The sequence below is a fragment of the Somniosus microcephalus genome, chromosome 6 (assembly GCF_052327205.1).
Source record: "Somniosus microcephalus isolate GS21.2 chromosome 6, FLI_Smic_1.0, whole genome shotgun sequence".
Classification (NCBI taxonomy): Eukaryota; Metazoa; Chordata; class Chondrichthyes; order Squaliformes; family Somniosidae; genus Somniosus; species Somniosus microcephalus.
In genome coordinates, this window is record NC_140992.1 from 209,821,173 (window position 1) to 209,847,167 (window position 25,995).

The 25,995-nt window shown below is 42.8% G+C and overlaps 1 protein-coding gene across 4 annotated transcripts in view; it reads right to left on the minus strand.

Moving 5' to 3' along the window:
- The window catches only part of vrk3 (VRK serine/threonine kinase 3), a 39,950-nt gene that overhangs the window by 6,796 nt on the left and 7,159 nt on the right, over positions 1 to 25,995 (minus strand). For all 4 annotated transcript variants that reach the window (XM_085991346.1, XM_085991345.1, XM_085991347.1 and 1 more), the window contains 6 exons: positions 23,673 to 23,757; positions 17,388 to 17,490; positions 17,212 to 17,304; positions 15,948 to 16,080; positions 13,842 to 13,962; positions 5,093 to 5,151 (listed from right to left, as the gene is read on the minus strand). In XM_085991346.1, the coding sequence (XP_085847472.1) occupies positions 5,093 to 5,151; positions 13,842 to 13,962; positions 15,948 to 16,080; positions 17,212 to 17,304; positions 17,388 to 17,490; positions 23,673 to 23,757 (594 nt within the window). The remainder of the gene's footprint in view (positions 1 to 5,092; positions 5,152 to 13,841; positions 13,963 to 15,947; positions 16,081 to 17,211; positions 17,305 to 17,387; positions 17,491 to 23,672; positions 23,758 to 25,995) is intronic.

Genomic DNA, 25,995 nt, shown 5'->3' on the forward strand with positions numbered 1-25,995 from the left:
GACTCTCTGTTTTCTGTTAGTTAGCCAATCCCCTATCCATGCCAATATATTACCCCCAACCCCATGCACTCTTATCTTGTGCAGTAACCTTATCGAATGCCTTCTGGAAATCCAAATACAGTACATCTACTGGTTCCCCTTTATCCACCCTGTTTGTTACATTCTCGAAGAACTCTATAGCAGATTTGTAAAACACTATTTCCCCTTTCATAAAACCATGTTGACTCTGCTTGATTGTCTTATGATTTTCTAAATGTGCTGCTATTACCTCCTTAATAATGGATTCCAGCATTTTCCCCAATGACAGATGTTAGGCTAACTGGCCTATAGTTTCCCGTTTTCTGTCTCCCTCCTTTCTTTAATAGTGGCGTTACATTTGCGGTTTTCCAATCTGCTGGGACCTCTCCAGAATCCAGGGAATTTTGGTAGATTACAACCAATGCATCTACTATCGCTGCAGCCACTTCTTTTAAGACCCTAGGATGCAGGCCATCAGGTCCAGGGGACTTGTTGGTCTTTAGCCCCTTGAGAACGGTCTCCAGTTCTTGTCACCAAGACATATGGGAGACATTCAAGCATAGGATGCAGTGCAAAGAAGAGTCACAAGACTGATTCCTAGTGTTAAAGGTCTGTGTTATAGTGATAGACTGGGTAGACTTTAGCTTTTCAGCCTTGATTTGGAGACTTCGGAGAGGTAATCTTATGGAGGTAGGCAAGATAGTGAATGATATGGAAAATTACTTTAAAATGAAATTACCTTTACTCGTTTGAACCTGTGACCCCTTGCTTTACTTTCACAAATTTAGGACCAATACCAGGAAGTCGTCTTCACACAGATAATCAATACATGGAACACAGAACTGGATAGAACAGGAGGTGAAAACCCTAGAATCATGTACAAACCAACTGGATGCCGCAAAGAAGTGAGTTTAAAGTCATTCAAGGTGGACAAACCAAAATGGGCCAAATGGCCTTCGTCGTCTGTAATCATCTTGTGATTGTGTGGGCAGGGAGGAAAATGTCCATATGGGAAAGCTCAGGAGGTACTGTTGATACTACCTTAAATCTGCATCCATCATAGTTACGCGACCCCCGAGCGGCAGGAATGACGTATGAGGAGAGATTGTGTCGATTGGGCTTATACTCACTGGAGTTTAGAAGATTGAGAGGGGATCTTATCGAAACCTATAAAATTCTGTCAGGCCTGGACAGACTAGATGCAGGAAGGATGTTTCTGATGGCCGGGGAGTCCAGAACCAGGGGTCATAGTCTAAGGATAAGGGGTAAGCCATTTAGGACTGAAATGAGGAGGAATTTCTTCACCCAGAGAGTGGTGAACCTGTGGAATTCTCTGCCACAGAGGGCGGTGGAGGCCAGTTCATTAAGTATATTCAAGAAAGAATTGGATATATTTCTTAAGGCTAAAGGGATCAAGGGATATGGGGAGAAGGCAGGGACCGGGTACTGAATTTGGATGATCAGCCATGATCTCATTGAATGGCGGAGCAGGCTCGAAGGGCCGAATGGCCTACTCCTGCTCCTATCTTCTATGTATCTATGTATCATCAGTCTGAATGGAAAGATGATGCTACAGCATCTATACAACTTAGTGTGAGGTTATGCACTTTGGCAGGAAAAATCATAGAGCAAGTTATTATCTTAATGGCAAGAAACTGGAAAGTACTGTAGTACAAAGGGATCTGGGGGTCCTGGTGCACGAAACTCAAAGTTAGTATGCAGGTGCAGCAAGTGATCAAGAAGGCCAATGGAATGTTGGCTTTTATTGCTAGGGGGATAGAATATAAAAACAGGGAGGTATTGCTGCAGTTGTACAAGGTATTGGTGAGACCGCACCTGGAATACTGCATACAGTTTTGGTGTCCATACTTAAGAAAAGACATACTTGCTCTCGAGTCAGTGCAAAGAAGGTTCACTCGGTTAATCCTGGGGATGAGGGGATGGACATATGAGGAGAGGTTGAGTAGATTGGGACTCTACTCATTGGAGTTCAGAAGAATGAGAGGCGATCTTATTGAAACGTATAAGATTGTGAAGGGGCTTGATCGGGTGGATGCGGTGAGGATGTTCCCAATGATGGGTGAAACTAGAACTAGGGGGCATAATCTTAGAATAAAGGGGCTGCTCTTTCAAAACTGAGATGAGGAGAAACTTCTTCACTCAGAGGGTGGTAGGTTTGTGGAATTTGCTGCCCCAGAAAGCTGTGGAAGCTACATCATTAAATAAATCTAAAACAGAAATAGATAGTTTCCTAGAAGTAAAGGGAATTAAGGGTTACGGGGAGCAGGCAGGAAATTGGACATGAGTCTAGGTTCGGAATGGTCATGGCCCTGTGGGTAGTGGAGTGGGCCCAGGGGCCGTGTAGCCTGGTTCTGCTCCTACTGTGTTCTAATTCTGTGTTAGATTTCAGGAGATGGTTTTATTCCTGTTCCTGGCTGGGGTGGAGATCGCCTTTACAGAAGGTAAGTACTGTAGAAAATATAGGGACAGAGTGATCTCCTGGACGAGTTTCGATCGCCTAGATGGGTCGGAGAGGAATTTCCCAGATTTTTTTCTCCCAAATTGGCCATTGGGTCTTTTATCTGGTTTTTCGCCTCTCCCAGGAGATCACATGGGTTGGAGAGTGATAGAAGATTTGAGGTTAGGATCAGATCAGCCATGATCTTATTGAATGGTGGAGCAGGCTCGAGGGGCCGATTGGCCTACTCCTGCTCCTATTTCTTATGTTCTTAAACAGTGCAATACAGTGCTGAACCATCCTTTCTAATGCAGACTGGCTGGAGTCACAAATTCACCACTTCTAGGGAGGAGAGCGTCTTTCACCGAGTGCACTTTGTTCAAACCTCAATACAATATAGGACAACCCATAATGAAGTGACGTTTATTGCAATTAGTGGAATTATTAATAGCAGCTCTAGTAAAATTCTATATATTTTGGTTACAGGATGCCTTTAGTTAATTATAGTTCCAGCGGGGAGATGTAAAATCCTCAGGTTACAATTATTGTATAATTCTTAATTCAAATTAACAAGAGTTATTTTCGTGGGGTGGGGTAACTGCATTTTAGACCTGGATATTATTTGTTGACTGCCTGAATCAATCCTGCAATGCTAGAATAGGTTTAAGATGGGGTGAAATGCAATCTACCTTCCTTAAGCAGGCAATTTGTAGTCAATATTTTGTTTTAAAAGAACTATTCTATTATTTAAGTGTAAAGCCCCACTGATTAATTTTGTAACAGAGTGTTTGAAAAACAAATCAGATACAAGAACTCCTTATGCACTTAGGATTCAAGCTCTTATTCCCTAACCGTCTCCTGAAAGAGGGAATAAACAATATGTCAGATGGGCACATATTTTTGGTTTTTCCATTTTATGAAGATCCAGATCTCAGCTGTGCTGCTGAGGGTGGAGTTAACAAAGCAAACAAACAATCAACAGCAGTGAATAGAGTGCTTTATTAAAATTAGATAAATCTCTGTATAGATGGCCTTAAGGGTTAGTACTACTTTGAAGATAAAGCCCTTAACTGAGCATTCATGATAAAGATTCTTTCCATATCCAATTAAATGAGATTTAATTTCAAGTTCCAATAAATATTCAAGGACATGGCTATTGTGGGGCCATCTTCTGGTCTGACCTACACAAGTTACTGCACTCCAAAAAGGTAATTCATTGTGTGAAGCACGGAAATGTTTTGGTATGGTAGTGTGGCACTATATAAACAGAAGTATTCTTTTTACCATGGGGCAAAGTAAATTCAGCTTTTTAAATGGTTAAATTATCTAGAGAAGGTAATACTTGTGTTTCCGTTGTATGAAGTATAAACCAGCCTATGTGGATAAAAGGCTTCCTCGACAGCTCAGTGAGTTTATTCAGTGAATCATTGAGCAATGCAGACCAGGAATGTCCTAGGTTTGATTCCCTGGTTTGTGCTGAGTTAGCTCTCAGTAGGACACTGTAATTGACCTCAGTACTCCTGGGCTGGAAGTACATATATGGGGAGACTGGATCAGGTCAGAATCCAGCTTAGCTATGATGCCTGGCAGAACACTCAGTCAAGGCTCAAACATGACTACAAACACTCAGCCATGGGCACCTGTGGGATTATACCCCAGGAGTAAACAACTTCAGGAAAGATGCAAGAAACTTGAGAAAAAACATAAATCCACAGATTACATTCTGTCTGTGCCACAACATTAACACCAATATTGCAGTGGATGGAAATGTAGACGGAGAGACAAGATTTTACAAATCCCGAATTCTGAACTAGGCAAGTAGATTGGGCAGGGGGTGTAAAAAGAGGGAAGATGAAAGAGAAACAAAGCTTTTCAGAGACCTCTCCTACTGTTGTGATTGAATCAATCACAAGATGATGAAAAAGGGTAGCGCACATAGATTTGTCCTCCATGTTTTCTCTGACAATTTACATGCCTCTTTGTAACTTCCACAGCAATATGACAAAGACTGGGAGAATGCCATCTGCAGGACTGTACATCTGAACAAGTCACAGCTCATTGGTAATATACCACATTACGGTATCAGCTTCACCAGGTCGTTTTATTAAATGTAACTGGATCATTTTACTCAATGAGGAAATGTACATGGACAAATAAAGCTTGCACTAGCGTTTCCTCAAACTGCACCATAATCCGCACAGCCAACATGCATGTACAAGGTGTCCAAATAACTGAAAATCAAGGTGATAATTTTTAAGTCTGAAATTTGACAGGCTTTTGCAACATTTTATTTAAACATTACTGATAATTAGTCATTTTCATGCTTTCAATTTTATTTACCCCTAGTTTTAAAAATAGTGACCAGTTTTCTGCTTGGCCACAATTTTCCCCCTATTAATTTTAGTGGGCAGGAAAATGGCAGGTTGAGGAGTATACAAGCAGAAAACACTGGCCAGAACCTGCATTGCACTTTGAACATTCCTACTCCATGAAGACTCTCCTTTAAGAAATGATGACAACTCATGACACCAGGTGGTTTCATTTGCTTGGATCAGACAACAGACGGAACTAAATAATAAACCGGACTCAAAAATTCCTTACTTAAACTGATCTTACCTGGGAATTTTCTTTTCCCAAAGCAATACTTGAGGAGACCTGGTAGGTCAGCCTTGTATCTAGTACAAAACATAGAAAACTAGCAAGTCAGTTAAAAAATGGCTTCATTTTTAGAGAAAAAAATGACATCCATATTATGAATCTTAATGTCTGCAAGTACCTCAGGTTTATCACGTCAAATGTCACACATATTTCCGACACAAGTATGGAGAGGCAAAGATCATTTGCAATGTGGAGGAACAAAACTCTCCAAGAACCTCTAATATCAAAGACACAGCATCTGCAGGTTTTTAATTGACCTTCCCACAATACCAGCGTTCTGATCGACAGCCTGATTTACAATTAACCTTTGAAAAAACTCACTCAATGTTTATCAGTTGCGCTTTGTAGCCTTAAAAGGGACACATTCCTACACTTAAACAGCAAAATAATAGATTGTTCTATTATAATGTTCCGGTCCTTCTCAAACAGCACTTCCTCTGACTTACTATGAGCATCACAAGAGATTTGTTGGTTTTGACAAAATATTTTTTTAAAGTCACATTAAAATGCAGTCACACAACCAGAAACCCTTTCAAAAGTACAAACTAACAAATTGTATGTTTGTAGTCATCGGTGGTATAGTGTAGCCTCAACTGATTCCCTTTAATAAAACAGATACTAGGGTGGGAGACGGGAAATCTTCCTTCATGCAAAGAACATGTCCTGTTCATCATTTATATAGCTCAAAAGATAAAAAGAGACAAGTCAAAGTCCTAGATTGCCTCTCCAGCTCTTTCCCTTGCAGATCCTCTATTATCCTTACCTGCTGCCAACTCTTGTATTCCTGAGCATTCTTGCCCATTGCTATTTCTTCTGCCTGGTCACAAACTGTGACCATCCCTTGCTGCTCACTCAGCGTGTGTGTGCCCCAGAGGTTTGTGTTATTGTTTGCGTCCCGCCCTGCCTCTGCCCCACACACCACCTCTCTGCAGCTTCTACTCCTCACAAAAGGTCATGTGCTAGTAGTTACAAATTGTTAACATCCTCTTTCCTTTACTTAAAAAAAAAACAGAACAAGGCAATCTGGATAATGTAAAAAGGTGTTGGTGATTAGCTCAAAAGGTTACAGCCAAAATGATAGCCCGGAGTTTGTGGTCAGCGGCGAAGCAAAGGCGTTCGCCGCTGGCCCCGAAGTTAGTCGCCCACAGAGATGGCGCGATCTCTGTGGTGAGAAGTTTGTCTTTTTCGACGTTCAAGTGATTTCAGTGCTCTGTAGTGGGAATTTCCTGGTGTGATGCTACGGTTACGTCAACCAGCTGTCCAAGCAGCCAATCAATCACACTGCAGAATTTTCAGACAGGGAACCAGGAAATGAGAAACTGATTTTATGCAGACTGTTTAAAAATGTTACAGACAGCAAAACAAAGATTGGGGGTCTCACATGGGAATAAGCTAGAACCTGAAATATCATTTAAAAAAAAATTATAAAAAAGTTTGTTTAAGTTTCTTATAAATTGTAATTTTATCATAATGGGGAAGTTTGACACTCCACAAAATTAAAATTAGTTTCCCATAACGTTCGTTTAGCAGTCAATACACTGTTAAAACCTCAGTTATGCTTAATCCAACAAGCCTTAACATTTAATCAGGTATTTAACAACGATATTACCATGGAAAAGCCCAACTTTGTCAGTTTCACTTACTGCCGGCTATGGGGTTGGGAGGACCACAGCGCAGCCAGTGTAGCAGCAGTGAATGAGTGACCACAACTTCAGGATTTGTGTGTTTAGAAGTGCTACATCCGGAGGTTGCAGTCAGTTTCAAAGGGGTAATAATAGCGAATTCCGGCCCAATATATCTGTTAAATTATCAAATGACTAAACATGAATTAAATCAAAAGCACTTTGATTCAGATGGTAACAACCAATAAGGAACAAGCTTCTGCTATCAAAATCATTTTTCCCCCCACTAATGTTAACAATCCTGAAATAGCAAGTAGCAGAAGCTGACCAAACTGCTTGAAGAACTGTGTGAACTTGGTTTGCGCGATCATGATTTTTCAGTTACTGGAAAATACACCCATGTAGGTAACATTTATAGAACACAGAAGAAAATCATTAAAATAAAAAATTCAGATTAAAACACTTACTAGTACTCAGATGTCTGTATAGTGTTGCAAATCCCTTGAAAACATTTTCGTGCAGAGGGCTACAACTGCATGAGGAGCCTGAGGCTCAACTTGGAGGACTTGCCTCAAGCTTCAATTAATGAGTTGGGCTTCGTTGACCATTGATAACGCAACTCCTACAGATTGTTAGTAGTCCAAATCAAAGAGAGAAAGCATTCTTTAACTTTGGCTGCAGAATTTTTTAAAATTCATTTGTGGGATGTGGGCGTTGCTGGCAAGGCGTCGAGCGGCGAACCTGCGGGAGACACGGTGGCGAGGCTATGAAGAGCGGCAGAGACCAGGTAGGCTTACTAATCTCCAATCTCCGAACTCAGAGGGAGGGAAGTAAAAAGTAATCGAAGTGTGACGTCACCATAAAGCAGGTAAGCGATTGGTTGGTGAGTATTTCTCTCTTTTTAAACTTTAACTCTGTGGTTTATAGTTTTTAAGGTCTCTGTGGTGTAACGGGGACTGTTGGAAAACCAGGGCCCTTAAATATACCATTTAACTGTAGTGTAATTGGTGGGATTGATTTGATTTAATTTAATTCCAATTAATTAAAGGGTAAGTCATGGCAGGAGAGCCCAGCCCCGTGGTATGCTCCTCCTGCACTATGTGGGAACTCAGGGACACTTCCTGTGTCCCTGACAACTGTGTGCAGGAAGTGTGTCCAGCTGCAGCTACTGGTAGACCGCATTGCGGCGCTGGAGCTTCGACTGGATACATACTGGACCATTCGCGATGCTGAGGACGTTGTGGATATCACGTTTAAGCAGTTGGTCACACCGCAGGCAAAGGTTGGACAGGCAGAAAGGGAAGGGGTGACCAACAGACAGAGTAGAAGGTGCAGGCAGGTAGTGCAGGGGTCCCCTGTGGACGTCCCCCTCTCAAACAGATATACCACTTTGAATACTGTTGGGGGGGATGGCTGATCAGAGGAAGGCAGCAGCAGCCAACTTCCTGGCACCAGGGGTGGCTCTGCTGCACAGGACGGGAGGAAAAAAAAGAGGGGTAGAGCTATAGTAATAGGGGATTCTATTGTAAGGGGACTAGATAGGCGTTTCTGCGGCCGCAAACGAGACTCCAGGATGGTGTGTTGCCTCCCTGGTGCAAGGGTCGAGGATGTCTCAGAGCGGCTGCAGAACATTTTGGAAGGGGAGGGTGAACAGCCAGTTGTCGTGGTGCATATAGGTACCAACGATATAGGTAAAAAACGGGATGAGGTCCTAAAAGCTGAATATAGGGAGTTAGGAGGTAAATTAAAAAATAGGACCTCAAAAAGGTAGTAATCTCAGGATTGCTACCAGTGCCACGTGCTAGTCAGATTAGAAATAGAAGGATATTTCAGATGAATATGTGGCTGAAGGAATGGTGCAAGGGGGAGGGATTCAAATTCCTGGGACATTGGAACCGGTTCTGGGGGAGGTGGGACCAGTTCAAACCGGATGGTTTGCAGCTGGGCAGGGCCGGGACCGATGTCATAGGGAGAGTGTTTGCTAGTGCTCTGGGGGAGGGTTTAAACTAAAATGGCAAGGGGTTGGGAACCTGAGCAGGGAGACAGAGGAAAGGGAAACAAGGATAAAAGCAAAAGATAGGAAGAAGAAAAACAAAAGCGGCAGTCAGAGAAATCAAGGGTTTAAATCAAACATGGCCACAGTAAATAATAATTCTAATAGGTCTAAGAGCATTAAAAAAACAAGCCTGAAGGCTTTGTGCCTTAATGCGAGGAGCATTCGTAATAAGGTGGATGAATTAGCTGCGCAAATAGAAGTAAATGAATATGATTTGATTGGGATTACGGAAGCATGGCTCCAGGGTGGCCAAGGCTGGGAACTCAACATCCAGGGGTATTCAATATTCAGGAAAGATAGGCAAAAAGGAAAGGGAGGTGGGGTAGCATTGCTGGTTAAAGAAGGGATTAACACAATTGTAAGGAAGGATATTAGCTCTGATGATGTGGAATCTGTATGGGTAGAACTGAGAAATACCAAGGGGCAGAAAATGTTAGTGGGAGTGGTATATAGACCTCCAAACAGTAATGCGGAGGTTGGGGATGGCATTAAAAGGGAAATTAGAGAAGCGTGCAATAAGGGCACAGCAGTCATCATGGGTGACTTTAGTCTACATATAGATTGGGCTAACCAAATTAGTAACAATACTGTGGAGGAGGAATTCCTGGAGTGTTTACGGGATGGTTTCCTGGACCAATATGTCGAGGAACCAACCAGGGATCAGGCCATCTTAGACTGGGTATTATGTAACGAGAAAGAATTAATTAGCAATCTTGTTGTGCGAGGCCCCTTGGGTCGGAGTGATCATAATATGATCGAATTCTTCATTAAGATGGAGAATGAAGTAGTTGACTCAGAGACTAGGGTCCTGAATTTAAATAAAGGAAACTATGATGGTCTGAAGTGTGAGTTGGGTAGGATTGATTGGGGAATGTCACTCAAAGGGTTGACGGTGGATAGGCAATGGCAAACATTCAAAGACCGAATGGATGAGCTACAGAATTTGTTCATCCCAGTTTGGCATAAAAATAAAACAAAAAAGGTGACTCAACCGTTGCTAACAAGGGAAATTAGGGATAGCATAAGATCCAAGGAGAGGACATATAAATTGGCCAAAAAAAGCAGTAAACCTGAGGATTGGGAGCAGTTTAGGATTCAACAAAGGGATTAATTAAGAAGGGGAAAATTGAATACGAGAGTAAGCTTGCAGGGAACATAAAAACTGACTGTAAAAGCTTTTATACATATGTGAAGAGAAAAAGATTGGTGAAGTCAAGCGTAGGTCCTTTGCAGTCAGAATCAGGGGAATTTATAATGGGGAACAAAGAAATGGCAGACCAATTAAAGACATATTTTGGTTCTGTCTTCACAAAGGAGGACACAAATAACCTCCCAGAGATGTCAGGGAACATAGGGTCTGATGAAAGGGAGGAACTGAAAGAAAATCAGTATTTGTAGGGAAATGGTGTTAGGGAAATTGATGGGATTGAAGGTCAATAAATCCCCAGGGCCTGATAATCTACATCCTAGGGTACTTAAGGAAGTGGCCCTAGAAATAGTAGATGCATTGCTGATCATCTTCCAACATTCGATGGAATCTGGAACAGTATCCATGGATTGGAGGGTAGCTAATGTTACCCCACTATTCAAAAAAGGTGGTAGAGAGAAAACGGGGAATTACAGACCGGTAAGCCTGACATCGTTAGTGGGGAAAATGCTAGAGTCCATTATAAAAGATGTAATAGCAGAGCACTTGGAAAACAGTGACAGGATCGGACAAAGTCAACATGGATTTACAAAAGGTAAATCGTGCTTGACTAATCCACTGGAATTTTTTGAGGATGTAACTGGTAAAATAGATAAGGGAGAACCAGTGGATGTGGTGTATTTGGACTTTCAGAAGGCTTTCGATAAGATCCCACATAAGAGATTAGCGTGTAAAGTTAAGGCACGTGGGATTGGGGGCAAGGTATTGACTTGGATAGAGAACTGGTTGGCAGACAGAAAACAAAGAGTTGGAATAAACGGGTCTTTTTCCGAGTGGCAGGCAGTGACTAGTGGGGTACCGCAGGGATCGGTCCTTGGACCCCAGCTATTCACAATATATATTAATGATCTAGACGAGGGAACTAGATGTAATAACTCCAAATTTGCAGACGACACAGAGCTGGGTGGGCGTGTGTGCTGTGAGGAGGATGCCGAGAAACTCCAGGATGATTTGGACAGGTTGGGTTATTGGGCAGAAGCATGGCAGATGCAATATAACGTGGATAAATGTGAGGTTATCCACTTTGGTGTCAAAAACAGGAAGGCAGATTATTATCTGAATGGCAATAGATTGGGAGAAGGGGAAGTGCAACGAGACCTGGGTGTCCTTGTGCACCAGTCGCTGAAGGTAAGCATGCAGGTGCAGCAGGCGGTTAAGAAGGCAAATGGTATGTTGGCCTTCGTAGCGAGAGGATGCGAGTACAGGAACAAGGATGTCTTGCTGCAGTTGTACAGGGCCTTGGTGAGACCACATCTTGAGTATTGTGTGCAGTTCTGGTCGCCTTATCTGAGGAAGGATGTTCTTGCCATGGAAGGAGTTCAGCGAAGATTCACCAGGCTGATACCTGGGATGGCAGGAATGACGTATCAGGAGAGATTGGGTCGATTGGGCTTATACTTGCTGGAGTTTAGAAGAATGAGAGGGGATCTCATTGAAACTTATAAAATTCTGACAGGACTGGACAGACTAATGCAGGAAGGATGTTCCTGATGGTCGGGGAGTCCAGAACCAGGGGTCACAGTCTAAGGATAAGGGGTAGGCAGTCGAGGCCAATTCATTAAATATATTCAAGAAGGAGTTGGATATATTTCCTAAGGCTAAAGGGATCAAGGGGTATGGGGAGAAAGCAGGGACCAAGTACTGAATTTGGATGATCAGCCATGATCGCATTGAATGGCAGAGCAGGCTCGAGGGGCCGAATGGCCTACTCCTATCTTCTATGTTTATTGTCCATCCCTAATTGCCCTTGAGAAGGTGGTGGTGAGCCACCTTCTTGAAACGCTGCAGTCTGTGGTGAAGGTACTCCCACAGTGCTGTTAGGGAGGGAGTTCCAGGATTTTGACCCAGCGACGATGAAAGGTCGGCGATATACTTCTAAGTCAGGATGGTGTGTGACTTAGGAGGTGGTGGTGCTCCCATGCACCTGCTGCCTTTGTCCTTCTAGGTGGAAGAGGTCACTGGTTTGGGAGGTGCTGCCGAAGAAGCCTTGGTGAGTTGCTGCAGTGCATCTTGTAGATGGTACACACTGCAGTCACGGTACGCCGCTGGTGGAGGGAGTTAATGTTTAAGGTGGTGGATGGCGTGCCAATCAAGCGGGCTGCTTTGTCCTGGATGGTGTTGAGCTCGAGTGTTGTTGGAGCTGCACTCAGCCAGGCAAGTGGAGAGTATTCCATCACATTCCTTACTTCTGTCTTGTAGATGGTGGAAAGGCTTTGGGGAGTCAGGAGGTGAGACACTTGCTGCAGAATACCCAGCCTCTGACCTGCTCTTGTTGCCACAGTATTTATTTGGCTGGTCCAGTTAAGTTTCTGGTCAATGGTGACCCCCAGGATGTTGATGGTGGGGGATTCGGCGATGGTAATGCCGTGGACTGTCAAAGGGAGGTGGTTAGACTCTCACTTGTTGGAGATAGTTATTGCCTGGCACTTCTGTGGCGGGAATGTTACCTGCCACTTATCAGCCTAAGCCTGAACGTCGTCCAGGTCTTGTTACATGTGGGCATTAAGAATATCATTAAGGCTGCCTCTCTGGAGTCTAATGCACAGAATATTTTGGCTCTGGGTAAGCACATCATAGCAGGATTTTTTTTTAATTTTTTTTTATAATTGAAATGATTGACAGCAGGACTAATTAGAGATTACTCTTTACAAGCCCTGCTACCATCCTCCTCCCTAATCAGCAATAGAGGACCACTGCCAGTTAGGAAAACTAATTTTAGGAGCAGTGACTGAATTCCCCCCCCCAACCACATAAAAACACCAAAAATAATGTTAAAACATTTTGAACTTTATCAGAGCTAACGAACAAGAAAACTATGTAACTAACTATATCCAGGGAGTTGCCTTATGTTACCTCTTGCAACAGTGCAATTCTCAAGTCACTTTAAGGAATGGCACAGAGAATCTGCTAGTATAACTTTAATCCATTTAAAAATGATTTTCTTCTTGCTGTTAGGTTCCTCACATGCTGCAGAGATAGTCAGGTGATCTGCTGCTCCAGCCTTAGCAACACTTGGCCCTTGAAATTAAATTGTGGACTAACCAGCACAAGCACTTCTCATGTTCATCTGGAATTCCAGTCTCTGCTATTTTAGTGGAGGCAGCCACCAGTTTGTTTTTTTAAACTGGTTAACACCCCTGCTAAAATAGCAGAGAGGAATTTCAGATCAACATATGTTAAGCTTTTGTATTTATTCCAGTGTAAGTTCAAGGCCTCTGTAACAAAATGTTGGGGGGGGGGGGGGGGGGGGGGGGGGGGAGGGAGGCGGCGCCGCGTGATGGAGCACAATAGAACGGACAGCAGCCAAAGTAACCTCTGCAGTCCCTCAGAACTAATTATTTTCAAATGTTAACTTTCCAACCCTAATTTCTCATCAAGTGTGGCATGTTATGCGCCATTTCACTTAACAGGATCCCGCTAAAACCATTCCAGGGCAATGTCTTTATATACAATAAAAATAAAACGGGAGAATCAATTTAGCCCTCCTGCACAAACCATGTCACACTGTCATTTATGATAGCAACATCAAATTAAAGTCACATGTTCAACTCCCTGCATCCTAAACACTACCAGAGAATCCAGCGAGTTTTGATTGACCTGAAAAGCCTAGATTCAAAAGATTTGAATACACTCCTACTGACCACTTAGATATTTCACCATGCAATCCAAATTTGTAAACCACCCACTGTGGTTCCTTCCCCAAATACTGCAATTTAAAATTTCTGTGGTACATTTTATGCTCAAGTACAACTGAGGACCAACTTTAAATTGTATGTATGCAACAGACATACTGTGTTTTATTATGTAAACAAAAAGACTTACTTCTGTTTTACTTCCATGACAGAATGGGGGAAGTCAACACTAGCAGACCACGGCAGGGTACCACACAATGCCTTCAACATACAGTAACCCAGCATTTCAAGATCACTGCGTCTGGAAGGCCCTATAATACATAGGTAATTTGTTCATTTCCTGTATCACTCCATGAACCATGAGCAAAGAGAATACATAGAATAACAGAATCTGGAGTGATTTGAGACCAACAAAGAAGGACTCAGTCGAGTAATAATCTCCAACTATCAAATTTGTACGACACATCACGCACCTGAACCCAAAGATGTGTTAATGCCTTGGTTTACACTGCACAGTGTCTGCATATACAGAAAAGGCCTTTTTCCATTTGTGATTTTTCCCCTCCCTGCATTACGCAAGACCAGGTTAGCTTATGAACTATAACAAACTAAGTTCTACCTATATTAAATCCATAATTAGCCCTTTATGTTAGGGCAACAGAACATAGAGTGCACAGGTTCAGAACTGACCAGTTATATACATAACACAAATGTTTGATGCAGGAACACTCTTCCCAAGCACCACTCCCCACTGCTACAGGCCAACTATTTACTTTGCATTGCGTATAGATCGGTTTTCCCATCAATAGAGAAAAAGATTTACAGAACATCGCATTAGTGATTTTAAGGCTGGTTTACTACAATCCACTGCTGTGAAGATATTATACAATAAAATAGTGGGAAAAAAAAGTTAGTTATTTTCTTTGGGCAAGACAAGAATATAAAATTTAGCAAAAACCATGTTCAAATTCTGACCTTTGCTTCAGAGTTTCCTCCTGCCCCCTCATTTCTCTGCTCCCGACAGGAACAACTCATGCTACAGGATGATTTCATGTGTCTGAATGGCTCTGACAACTTGCCGAACTGACTGTAATTCATGGCTGAACTGGACAGTAGGTGCTGGCAAACAATTCAATCATAGCGGCCAACACAATTAAATCTGATCCTGAACTTCACCTGGAAACCCACACACCTACTTTCCTGCAGGTGTATCTGGGACAGTGACTAGGAATAAGAACAGTGGGTACAATCGCCCCATCCCTAATCCCAGAAAACAATTGAGATGTTTTGCTATGTTATTATTTATCAAGATAACCAAATGGGTCCCTTTTGCACAGGAGGTTCTTGGGAATCGAGATTTAGGAGTCTTTTACAAAAAACATATTGGGCAACAACACCGAAGCTACTGTTTACTCTGTGGTTCATGCAATCTTCAATGGCCCAGAAATTTGGGTCGGGGGCTTCCCGCGGGTGCAAGCCCCCGACCTGCACTTACCTTGCGCGCCGGCAGTTGAGCTGTAGGGCCCCGTGGAATTCCGATCCGGGGCCTGGCCCAGCTGCCGGCGCGCAGTACTTGCGTATCCCAGGGGCGCAGTTAGTTTGATGCATCCCCTGGGATCACGTGGGCCATGGGTATCCAATCGGAGGAGGGAAAAGCCCATTCATAAGATTGACAGGAAGACCTGTCAAAACTTATAAATACTACGGCCCCAAAATAGCAGTAAACCTTCAAATAAATTTTTAAAAACACACTTTTAAAAAAAACTATAAATTACATTAAGTAACTATTTTAAACAATAATTTAAATTTTTGAAAAAAAATAATTTTAATAAACTTACCTTGCTTTAAAGTATTTAAAAATAATAAACCTGTGGAAAAAATGTTTTAATTTTAATTAATTGACCACTTACCTTGTAAAAAGCAGGCCTTACGCCTGCTTTTTACATTTCTAAATCCTGCAGGCTTACGATCCCGGGAAAACCTGCAAAAAAATCCTAAGTTCGATGCGCACGCGCAGCCTCTCCCGCGCACGCGTTCGACCTCTGAACCTCTTCGTTCAGGGGATCGGAAGTGCCGGTTTCCCGCGCATGCGCAGGGCATGCAGAAAACCGGCACTTCCATTCGGCCTACGGGTGAGTACCCCGTGCGTACTCACCCGTGGAGACCCGAATTTCTGGGCCAATATTTATTAGAGCAAGCAGGATCGCAGTTCTAGTTGAAAGACTGCCTGAACAACAGGCAATACAGAAATTAATACAGGACACACACAAATAGTTAACTACATACAAGGTCTTACCAGCTCCTTTGTGTACATCGACGCTGATCAACTCCACAGTACCCTCATGTGGGGTTCTGCTGCCTTCTTTGTATTCAACATGCTTACCATCAGGGCAGTACCTGAATGCAAAGTAGTAACCTACCAAGTATACCTGAAAAGAAAATTCATGATCATTTCTGCTGTAGTAGATCCAGATGTTACATAACTAAATGTTGTTTAAAATACTTGTCAAATAAAACATTAAGGGCAGATTCAAACTCAGATCACTGACTGCAGAAAAGCTACGTGTCACACAAGCGCAGTGAAATGCCTGGCTTCACCAAATTAAGAAATAACAATATACTTGTGACTGTACTAAAGCAGCTAGATGTTGTAATATCTCAAATCAATGAAAAAACTATTAAAAATATTTATTTAATTTGTGACATTTTATTAAAAAATGTGGGGACTATTCTGGTAATTGTATGATGGTGATTTTCACCCAACTTGGAATTTGTACAAAATTGCAGCCATTAGTTGGTTTCTTGCCAATTTTCTCTCCAACTCTCCTCTCCTGAAGGAATGGATTTCTCTGCTGGAGTACAGATCCACAAATCACCTTCCAATATTTGAGTACGTTCTGGAACTTAGCCCCATCAAGTGGGTGTTTATTTTGAGTCTTTATGTAGCTCATCCACAAGGTCAAACCCAGCAAATTGTCAGTCGAGGGAAGGGGGAGTGCAGTTGGAAGCGCCTCACATTAACACCAAGCATTGGCAGTCACATAGAGGATAGAATTGTTGAACCGATTCAGATGTTGCAGAGCTGGTTGGTATTAGTTACTCCTGATTACCGAAGTAATCATTTGACATGAGTTTGTTGGTTTATTCAGCATGTATTTAAAATATGGTACAGCATACAATAAACAACGTTAATGTAGCGTATAAAAGGGTTAGTGTTTACATATTGACTAATATTTAAGTTCCAAAAAAGTATTACAGTAGTTGTATTGCCAGTCTAGAGACACACACACACACACACACACACACACACACAATTAGCAAGTTTTCCCAGCTCTAACCCAGGCCTGCTGATACAATTTGCAGTGGCTGAGATCGGTTAGCTCAGCACAGCCTGAAGATCAAACCTGAGACTTTCCGGCTTTGTATTGCTCAGCTACTCATTGCTAAAGACCCATCGGAGAAGCCAGCCATTACTTTTCTATAGGATGACGCAAGAAAGCCAGGTGCTAAGCTTGCCTTTTCTTAAGGTCACTTGCTCTGTATGGAGAAATATTTCCTACCTGTTCTAGATCATTTGGATTCACATATATATTTTCTGCCTTGATGTCGGCGTGTACATATTCATTCTTATGAATGTACTCAAGCACATCAATCTGATGAAGACATGAAATTTGTATTAGTTAAAAAGTACAGCACTGAACCTAAACAAGGAGTATATATTTTTAGAAACACTCACCATTCTATAAGATAGCTGAAGTACTGCTTTCTCAGACAAGGGCTTCTTATTTTTCTCAAGAATTGAATGCAGACAGTTACCCAAGTTTGGGAATACTAGAAACCTATAAAAATCCATGCCAAACAGTTTAAATTAACATGCGGGTGACAAGTCCAATAAAACAAAAACAGTAAGATGTTTAAGATGTCTTACACAAATATTTTTGAAACTATCATACAAAGTTAGTGAAAGACAATGTAAATCAATCTACATTTGAGGAGAGTTGCCACAAAACTGGTTAACTATTTGTACAAACTAATTTTGAAGGAACAACTGCTGATCTCCAAACTTTTTGTATTTCCTCACCCTCCATGATATGGCAATGTGTTAGACTTCATATGCCTTGCAGAAGTTATTACTGTACACATTCATTCGTATGAATGTACTCAAGCACATCAATTGAGAGTGTTTCTAAAAATATATACTTCTCGTTTGGGTTCAGTGCTCTATTTTTTAACTAATATAAACTTCATGTCATCATCAGATTGATGTGTTTGAGTACATTCATACGAATGAATATGTACAGCAATATTCGGCCAAACCTCCTGGCCCAGCATATCCCTCACTCTACCATTACCATCAAGCCAGGGGACCAACCCTGCTTCAATAAGGAATGTAGAAGAGCATGCCAGGAGCAGCTCCAAGTGTATCTAAAAATGAGGTGCCAACCTAGGGAAGTTGCAACACAGGACTACATGCATACTAAAAAGCGGAAGCAGCATGCTATAGACAGGGCTAAGCGATCCCACAATTAACGGATCAGATCAAAGCTCTCCAGTCTTGCCACATCTAGTCGTGAATGGTGGTGGACCATTAAACAACTAACTGGAGGAGGAGGCTCCATGAATATCCCCACCCTCAATGATGGTGGCGCCCAGCATGTGAATGCAAAAGACAAGGCTGAAGCGTTTGCAACCATCTTCAGCCAGAAGTGCAGAGTGGATGATCCATATCGGCCTACTCCCGAGGTCCCCACCATCACAGAAGCCAGTCTTCAGCCAATTCGATTCACTCCACGTGCCATCAAGAAATGGCTGAGCACACTGGATACAGCAAAGACTGTGGGCCTCGACAATATCCAAGCTATTGTGCTGAAGACTTGTGCTCCAGAACTAGCCACATCTCTAGCCAAGCCATTCCAGTACAGCTATAACACTGGCATCTATCTGACAATGTGGAAAACTGCCCAGCTATGTCCTGTCCACAAGAAGCAGGACAAATCCAACCCATCCAATTACCGCCCCATCAGTCTATTCTCAATCATCAGCAAAGTGATGGAAGGTGCCATCAACAGTGCTATCAAGTGGCACTTACTCACCAATAACCTGCGCACTGATGCCCAGTTTGGGTTCCGCCAAGACCACTCGGCTCCCGACCTCATCACAGCTTTGGTCCAAACATGGACAAAGGAGCTGAATTCCAGAGGTGAGGTGAGAGTGACTGTCCTTGACATCAAGGCAGCATTTGACCGAGTGTGGCATCAAGGAGCCCTAGTAAAACTGAAGTCAATGGGAATCAGGGGGAGGGGGGGAAAACGCTCCACTGGCTGGAGTCATGCCTAGCACAAAGGATGATGATTGTGGTGGTTGAAGGTCAATCATCACAGCCTCAGGACATCGCTGCAGGAGTTCCTCAGGGCACTGTCCTGCGCCCAACCATCTTCAGCTGCTTCATCATAACACAAGGTCAGAAATGGGGATGTTCGCTGACGACTGCACAGTGTACAGCGCCATTCGCAATTCCTCAGATAATGAAGCAGTCCATGCCCGCATGCAACAAGACCTGGACGACATTCAGGCTTGGGTTGATAAGTGGTAGATAACATTCGCGCCAGGCAATGACTATCTCCAACAAGCAAGAGTCTAACCACCTCCCCATGACATTCAATGGCATTACCAATCGCTGAATTCCCCAACATCCTGGAGGTCACCATTGACTAGAAACTTAACTGGACCAGCCATATAAATACTGTGGCAACAAGAGCAGGTCAGAGGCTGGGTATTCTGCGGCGAGTGCCTCACCTCCTGACTCCCCAAAGCCTTTCCACCATCTACATGGCACAAGCAAGGAGTGTGATGGAATACTCTCCACTTGCCTGGATGAGTGCAGCTCCAACACTCAAAGCTCGACACCATACAGGACAAAGCAGCCCACTTGATTGGCACCCCATCCACCACCTTAAACATTCACTCCCTCCACCACCGGCGTACCGTGGCTGCAGTGTGTACCGTCTACAAGATGCACTGCAGCAACTCACCAAGGCTTCTTCGGCAGGACCTCCCAAACCCGCGACCTCTTCCACCTAGAAGGACAAGGGCAGCAGGCGCATGGGAACACCACCACCTCCAAGTTCCCCTTCAAGTCACACACCATCCTGACTTGGAAGTATATCGCCGATCCTTCATCGTCGCTGGGTCATAATCCTGGAACTCCCTCCCTAACAGCACTGTGGGAGTACCTTCACCACACGGACTGCAGCGGTTCAATAAGGCAGCTCACCATCACCTTCTCAAGGGCAATTAGGAATGGGCAATAAATGCTGGTCTTGCCAGCAACGCCCACATCCCATAAACGAATAAAAAAAAAGTTAACACATTGCCATATCTTGGAGATTTAAGAAAAAAGATCAAGTTTGGAAATTAGCAGTTGTTGTTCCTTCAAAATGAGTTTGTACAAATAGTTAAAAGGTTTTGTGGCAACTTTCCTCAAATGTAGATTTATTTACATTGTGATAGCCGCTTCATGTAAAACAGGGCATCTAATAAAACAGTATTCTCAAACTGGGGTCCGCGAAATATGAGAGTGGGACCCGTTGCTCCGACAGCACGGCTCGGGCGGGTGCTGTCGGCTGATATTTTCATTTCTTTCACCCGCTCGAGCGGCACAGCCGAGAGATCGCACACCAGGGAGTTCGATGTCAGGCCCGGGGGCCTGGTGCACTCGCACAGCAAGACACTGGTAAATGATTGCCAGGCAGGTACTGGGGCCAAGGCAGCTCTGGAAACTGACATGTAACTGGATTAGCAGGGCCTTTGACTGACTGAGAATCCCAAGAGAGGAGACGAGAAGCCCCAGAGACACCGGCAATGGATTCGCAGGGCTGGGTCTGGGGGAGGGTAGAAAGGAGCGGTCACATCTGCCTTGTCCAAGGGCCTGGAATGACGATCAAGTTGAATTTCGTTCACCGAGTACAGCAGCTGGGCCTGTGATTGGATTTGGACTAAAGCCGCACTCCCAGTTACCGGCAGTGTCTTGATGGCAGAAATATCGCACACCAGGCGGCGTGTCTGCAATATTCCAGTGCAGTCAGACAGGTAAACAGCAGAGGGGGACGAAAAAAACCCTGAAACACTCAGCAGCTGTGCAGTGAGTAGGTGGGTGGTGGAGGGTTACATCCAAAACAGTGCCAGGAGGCACCAAGCCTAATCCCACTCCAGGTGTCATGCAGTGAAGTATTCAACAGGCATGTTGCTGAACCTGTAGGGTTACTTTTCAGCTGAAGGGAAGATAAAAGTTTTCACATCAATGTGCAAAATTTCATGCAAGTCCCTTTAACAGGACATGGATGAACTTTACATTCAGAAATTTAATGTGCAAGGAGTTTATAGTATTATAATTTAGATGGGGGATGGTGTCCGTGATTACTAAAAAAGGGGTCCTTCAAACAAAAAGATTTGAGAACCACTGTAAAAAAACACCACAAATAAAGTTACTCCTGCTTTAGCACAACATACACAAGCATTCCTTTAACTATTTTCTCTCCTGCCCCAGACTCTCCCACTACACCTTGCAAGAGAACAGGCTAGAGAACTGCTTGTAAGTACCTGCCAACACAATGTTGTTTCGATAGCTACTGACTTTCCTTAAAACCCACCTCTTGGACCAAGGGACGATAGCAAAATACTGCAGATGTTGGAAATCCGAAATAACAGAAAATGCTGGAAAAACTCAGCAAGTCAGGCAACATCCGTGGAGAGAAATTTGAGTTGACCCTTCTTCAAAACTGGAGAGAAAAGGAACTAGATCGAAGGCAAGGTTTTGGTAACCTCTCCTAATATCTCCTTCTTTAGCTCAGCGTCCATTATTTGATCAACATCACGAAAACAGATTATCTGGTCATTATCACATTGCTGTTTGTGGGAGCTTGCTGTGTGCAAATTGGCTGCTGCGTCTCCCACATTACAACAGTTACTACACTTCAAAAATTACTTCATTGGCTGTAAAACGCGTTGGGACATCCGGTGGTCATGAAAGGCGTTATATAAATGCAAGTCTTTCTTCTTTTCTTCTGTGAAGCACTTTGGGATTTTTTTCTACATTAAAGGCCCTATGTAATTGCATGTTGTTGTTGAAAGGTACATTTCATAAAGACTGGTAAATGGAGATGAAGTACAGATCAGTCATGATCTAATGGAGTGACGGAACAGCCTCGAGGGGTCAAATGGCCTATTCCTGCTCCTATGTAACAGCACCCCAGGTGACTGGGTCTTTCTTCTTCCAGAAGTGGTGCCTAGCTTTTGTTCAGCAACACCCCACAGTAACCTGGTTAAAATATTGCACTGTGTGTGGGGAAGAAACGAAAATTGCAGGGGAGAACCTGCATCCCTTGTTCTCTTCATCTCAGGTGATAATATAAAACAAAAATTTGAATTTATACCGGTGTATGGATTCACAGGCAGCAGTAGGTATCCTCAGCATCTCACCCAAGTCACCATTCTTTATAATTAAGCCTAGAAAAGCTATGTCAGCTGGCTATTCAACTGGGGAAGGGGGAAAAATAGAAGGTAAACAGTTCAGTTGATCAGTCCTACCTCCAACTTTTGACATATGGGAATCACTGATTAGTTATCTGAATAGAAACCCTGGCAGCTTGCCTTCGCTCTCTTCCCCCTCTTAGCCCAGTACCCATACCACTGCCCTTGCCAAGATCAGATTACCCAGCATAGAGTATGGATTGAACCTTACTGGCCTGTACCTGTTGCATTCATCTCTATCGCTGAAATTATATGACCTATTAGTCTCAGACAGGTAGCTGTACAGTGCCAAGTACAGCGAGCAATAAGCACAGAGCTCATCTCCTGGCTAGTACATTTTTAAATGTCTTGAGAGCACAGGCAGGGAGCACCCACTTCATAACGTTAAAAAGACTCTGCAATAGGTGCCCAGGAGGTCCAACAGAGTGCTTTAAAATTTGGTTTAACATTACACTGAAGTTATACTCCACAGCATGCTAAGCACAAGCAGCGAGAGGTGGCCACATGTGACCTTTTAAATCTGTTTGAGTCAGACCAGGATCAGAAACTGCAGTTATACTGCCACATTTGTTACAATGTACACCCAATATTTTTTTCAATGCAAACAATAGCAATATAATTGCACCCTAAAATCCATTAAACCCAGCTTGCATAGGCACCAGCTTAACTAAGCTAACTGGCCACATTCTCTTCAGCCACAACCAACAAGTCCAATCCCCTTATGTGCCTCCCTTAATATTAAATCCACATGGCCCTATGATGGGAGTACTGTGAGAACAGACTCTGCTCTTTGCCTAGTTCAAGGTAAACTTCAAGACCTTTGACTTTGCTCCCTGTCCCTAAATGGTTGTAATCACTCAGTAAGTTTTTAAATTGTACTCCTGTATTGATTTAAACAAAAGCAAAATACTGCAGATGCTGGAAATCCTGTATTAATTTTGTTTGCTGTTACTGGGTTAAGCGCTATATTTTTCAAGTTTTACGGCAAGGTTATAAAATTAGCTAGTTTTCTGTAAATTAAGAGAGTCTCATCACCAGCAATCTAACAGTTGCAAAAGATTAAGATTCACATTCTGTCCCAACTGCATCAAAGTTGACTTCATTTTTGTTGAACAGGAAGTACTGAAGGCATCACCAGGGTATTGACCTGAACAGGGTGAAGCAGCTGAATTAACATACTGTGCACAGTTAATGAAGCATTCACGAGTTGATGACTGTGTCTCCAATAATTCAGCTCTCAAGTCAAGCTCAGTAATTCCTCTAAACCAATAGATCTGATGAGGCCATTACCACATTATTAAACTATAAAAACAAAATTAAAAAATGAACAGAAACAGAAGAAAATAAAGAGGATGCTAATCACAATTCTTTATAACTACCAGTTTCAGTTGAAAAAAGTTTTGTTAGTTAGACTGGTTCTTTGAGGTCATCAGTTAAAAGGAAAACAAGTTAGTCATGCTTTTCTTACTGCACCACACATTAGTGCACTAACCTGTAAGTATTTTCATGGGATCCAAAGCCAACACATGTTGGAATTCCTAGAAATGCCATCATACGAGACTTCATCCATTTCTCAACTGACAAAATAAAAAATCGAACACATCAGTAATACTAACTGGTTAAAAAAACACCACTGTGGAGAAAGCATACTCAGATCATTTACAACGTATTCCACTATATTGTGTCAGCTATCAACATGCCTCTAGAAATTATAGAAAATACAACAGAAGAAATTTCTTCAAAAGCAAAATACTGCAGATGCTGGAAATCTGAAATAAACACAGAAAATTCTGGAAATACTCAGCAGGTCAGGCAGCATCTGTGGAGAAACAGCACTGATGTTTCAGGTCAATGACCTTTCGGCAGAACTGGAAAAAGTTAGAGATGTAACAGATTTTAAGCAAGTACAGGGGCAGGGAAAGGGGGGAGGGGAGGAAAGAACAAAAGGAAACATCTGTGATAGGGTGGAAGGCAGGAGAGAGTAAATGAGAAAAGTATGATAGTACAAAGCAAAAGGAGATGGTAATGGGACAAGTAAAGAAACAGAAGATGAGTCTAGAAGAGGTGTAAATGGGAATGGCAGAATCATCAACAGCTGCCATGTGAAAAAATAGGGGCAGAGGTTATGGTCTGAAATTGTTGAACTCGATGTAGAGTCCAGAAGGCTGTAAAGTGACTAATCGAAAGATGAGGTGCTGTTCCTCGAGCTTTGTTGGAACAGTGAAGAGGCCAAAGACAGAGAGGTCAAATTGGGAGTGGAGCGGAGCGGAGAATTAAAGTGACAGGCGGCTGGAAGCTCGGGGTCATGCTTGCGGACTGAACGAGGTGTTCCGCAAAGCGGTCACCCAATCTGCGTTTGGTCTCCCCAATGTAGAGGAGACCACATCGTGAGCAGCGAATACAGTATACTAAATTGCAAAAAGTACAAGGAAATCGCTGTTTCACCTGGAAGGAGTGTTTGAGACCCTGGAAGGAAGGAGGTAAAAGAGGTGTTGCATCTCCTGTGCTTGCACGGGAAGGTGCCGTGAGAAGGGGCGGGGGTGATTGAGGAGTGGACTAGGGTGCCGCGGCCTTGGTTACTTTAAAAATGTGTAGGTTGCTTGAACTGCTGATGTTCTAAAGATGACATTAAGCATCTACCAGGCAGATGGTTTAAAAAGATTCACAAATTTTTAACAAAACATTACGCACAATTATTTTAAAGTCAACAACTGAACTGCACAACTGTGTAAAATACTGTGCTGTGTTTAGTTCACTTTCATAGTGTGAAAAATTCCCATGCAAGCTTTCCTGACTAATCCATTTCACCAAAAATGAACTCTGCACCAATTTTGAAGTTCTGGCAACTAGAACTGTAGACCAACATATGTCTTATACCAGGTAACGATGGGACAGCTCTGTTTGGCATAATTTATTACACTTCAACATTGGGAATTCCACGTGGGGGGAAAACTACACCCCATAACTGTAATAAACTGATCACGTATTCTGTACATTCCTGTCCAGTTGAAAACCTTTACAACTGCAACAGTTCTTGTTTTGTAATTAACAAACAGACTGCATGAAACTGATCCTGCTGGTTATTGACATTACAGAAAGACTATGGTCCAAAATTTGCAGTCGGAGGCTTCCCGCGGACGGATGCCGCCGACCTGCAAAAAATCTACGAATTCCCCTGGTGGTCCGGGATGTTCGTAGATTCGCGCTCCTGGGCCTCTCCAGGTACCCGTGGGTAGAGGCCCACGTATCCCAGGGGTACAGGCTGTTCGCAAGCATCCCTGGGAATCACGTGAGCCGGCCCAACCAATGAAAGAAGGGAAATCCCCATTCATACTTATGGGGATTTCGTATATACAGAACTCCCATAAGTATGAATGGGGATCACTTAAAAAATACACGAACACATGAAATAAATAAAATACCATTACATATTTAAAATTAATTAAAATGCTATGTAAAGATTTTAAACAAAAATGTAATTGTATGATTATTTTTTTTTTTTTTTTAATAAATGTTTTAACCGCAGTAAAAATAAACTTATCTTATTGGACAGGGTTTTTAATGTATATAAATGAGTGATAAAATTTTATTTTTCTATTAAAAAAAAACTCTTCCGCCTGGTAAAAGCAGGCCTTACATCTGCTTTTACCAGGTGTAAGAATTTCAAGGTCATTCACTGAACAGAAGCTCCACCCGCGGAGGCCCTTTTCCCAGGGATGCGGATGACCTGATTGCAAGTTCCAGGTTTTCACGCATGCACTTTGCATGCCTAAACCCAGAACTTGCGCGGCCCTTACAGGCGGGTACACACCCGT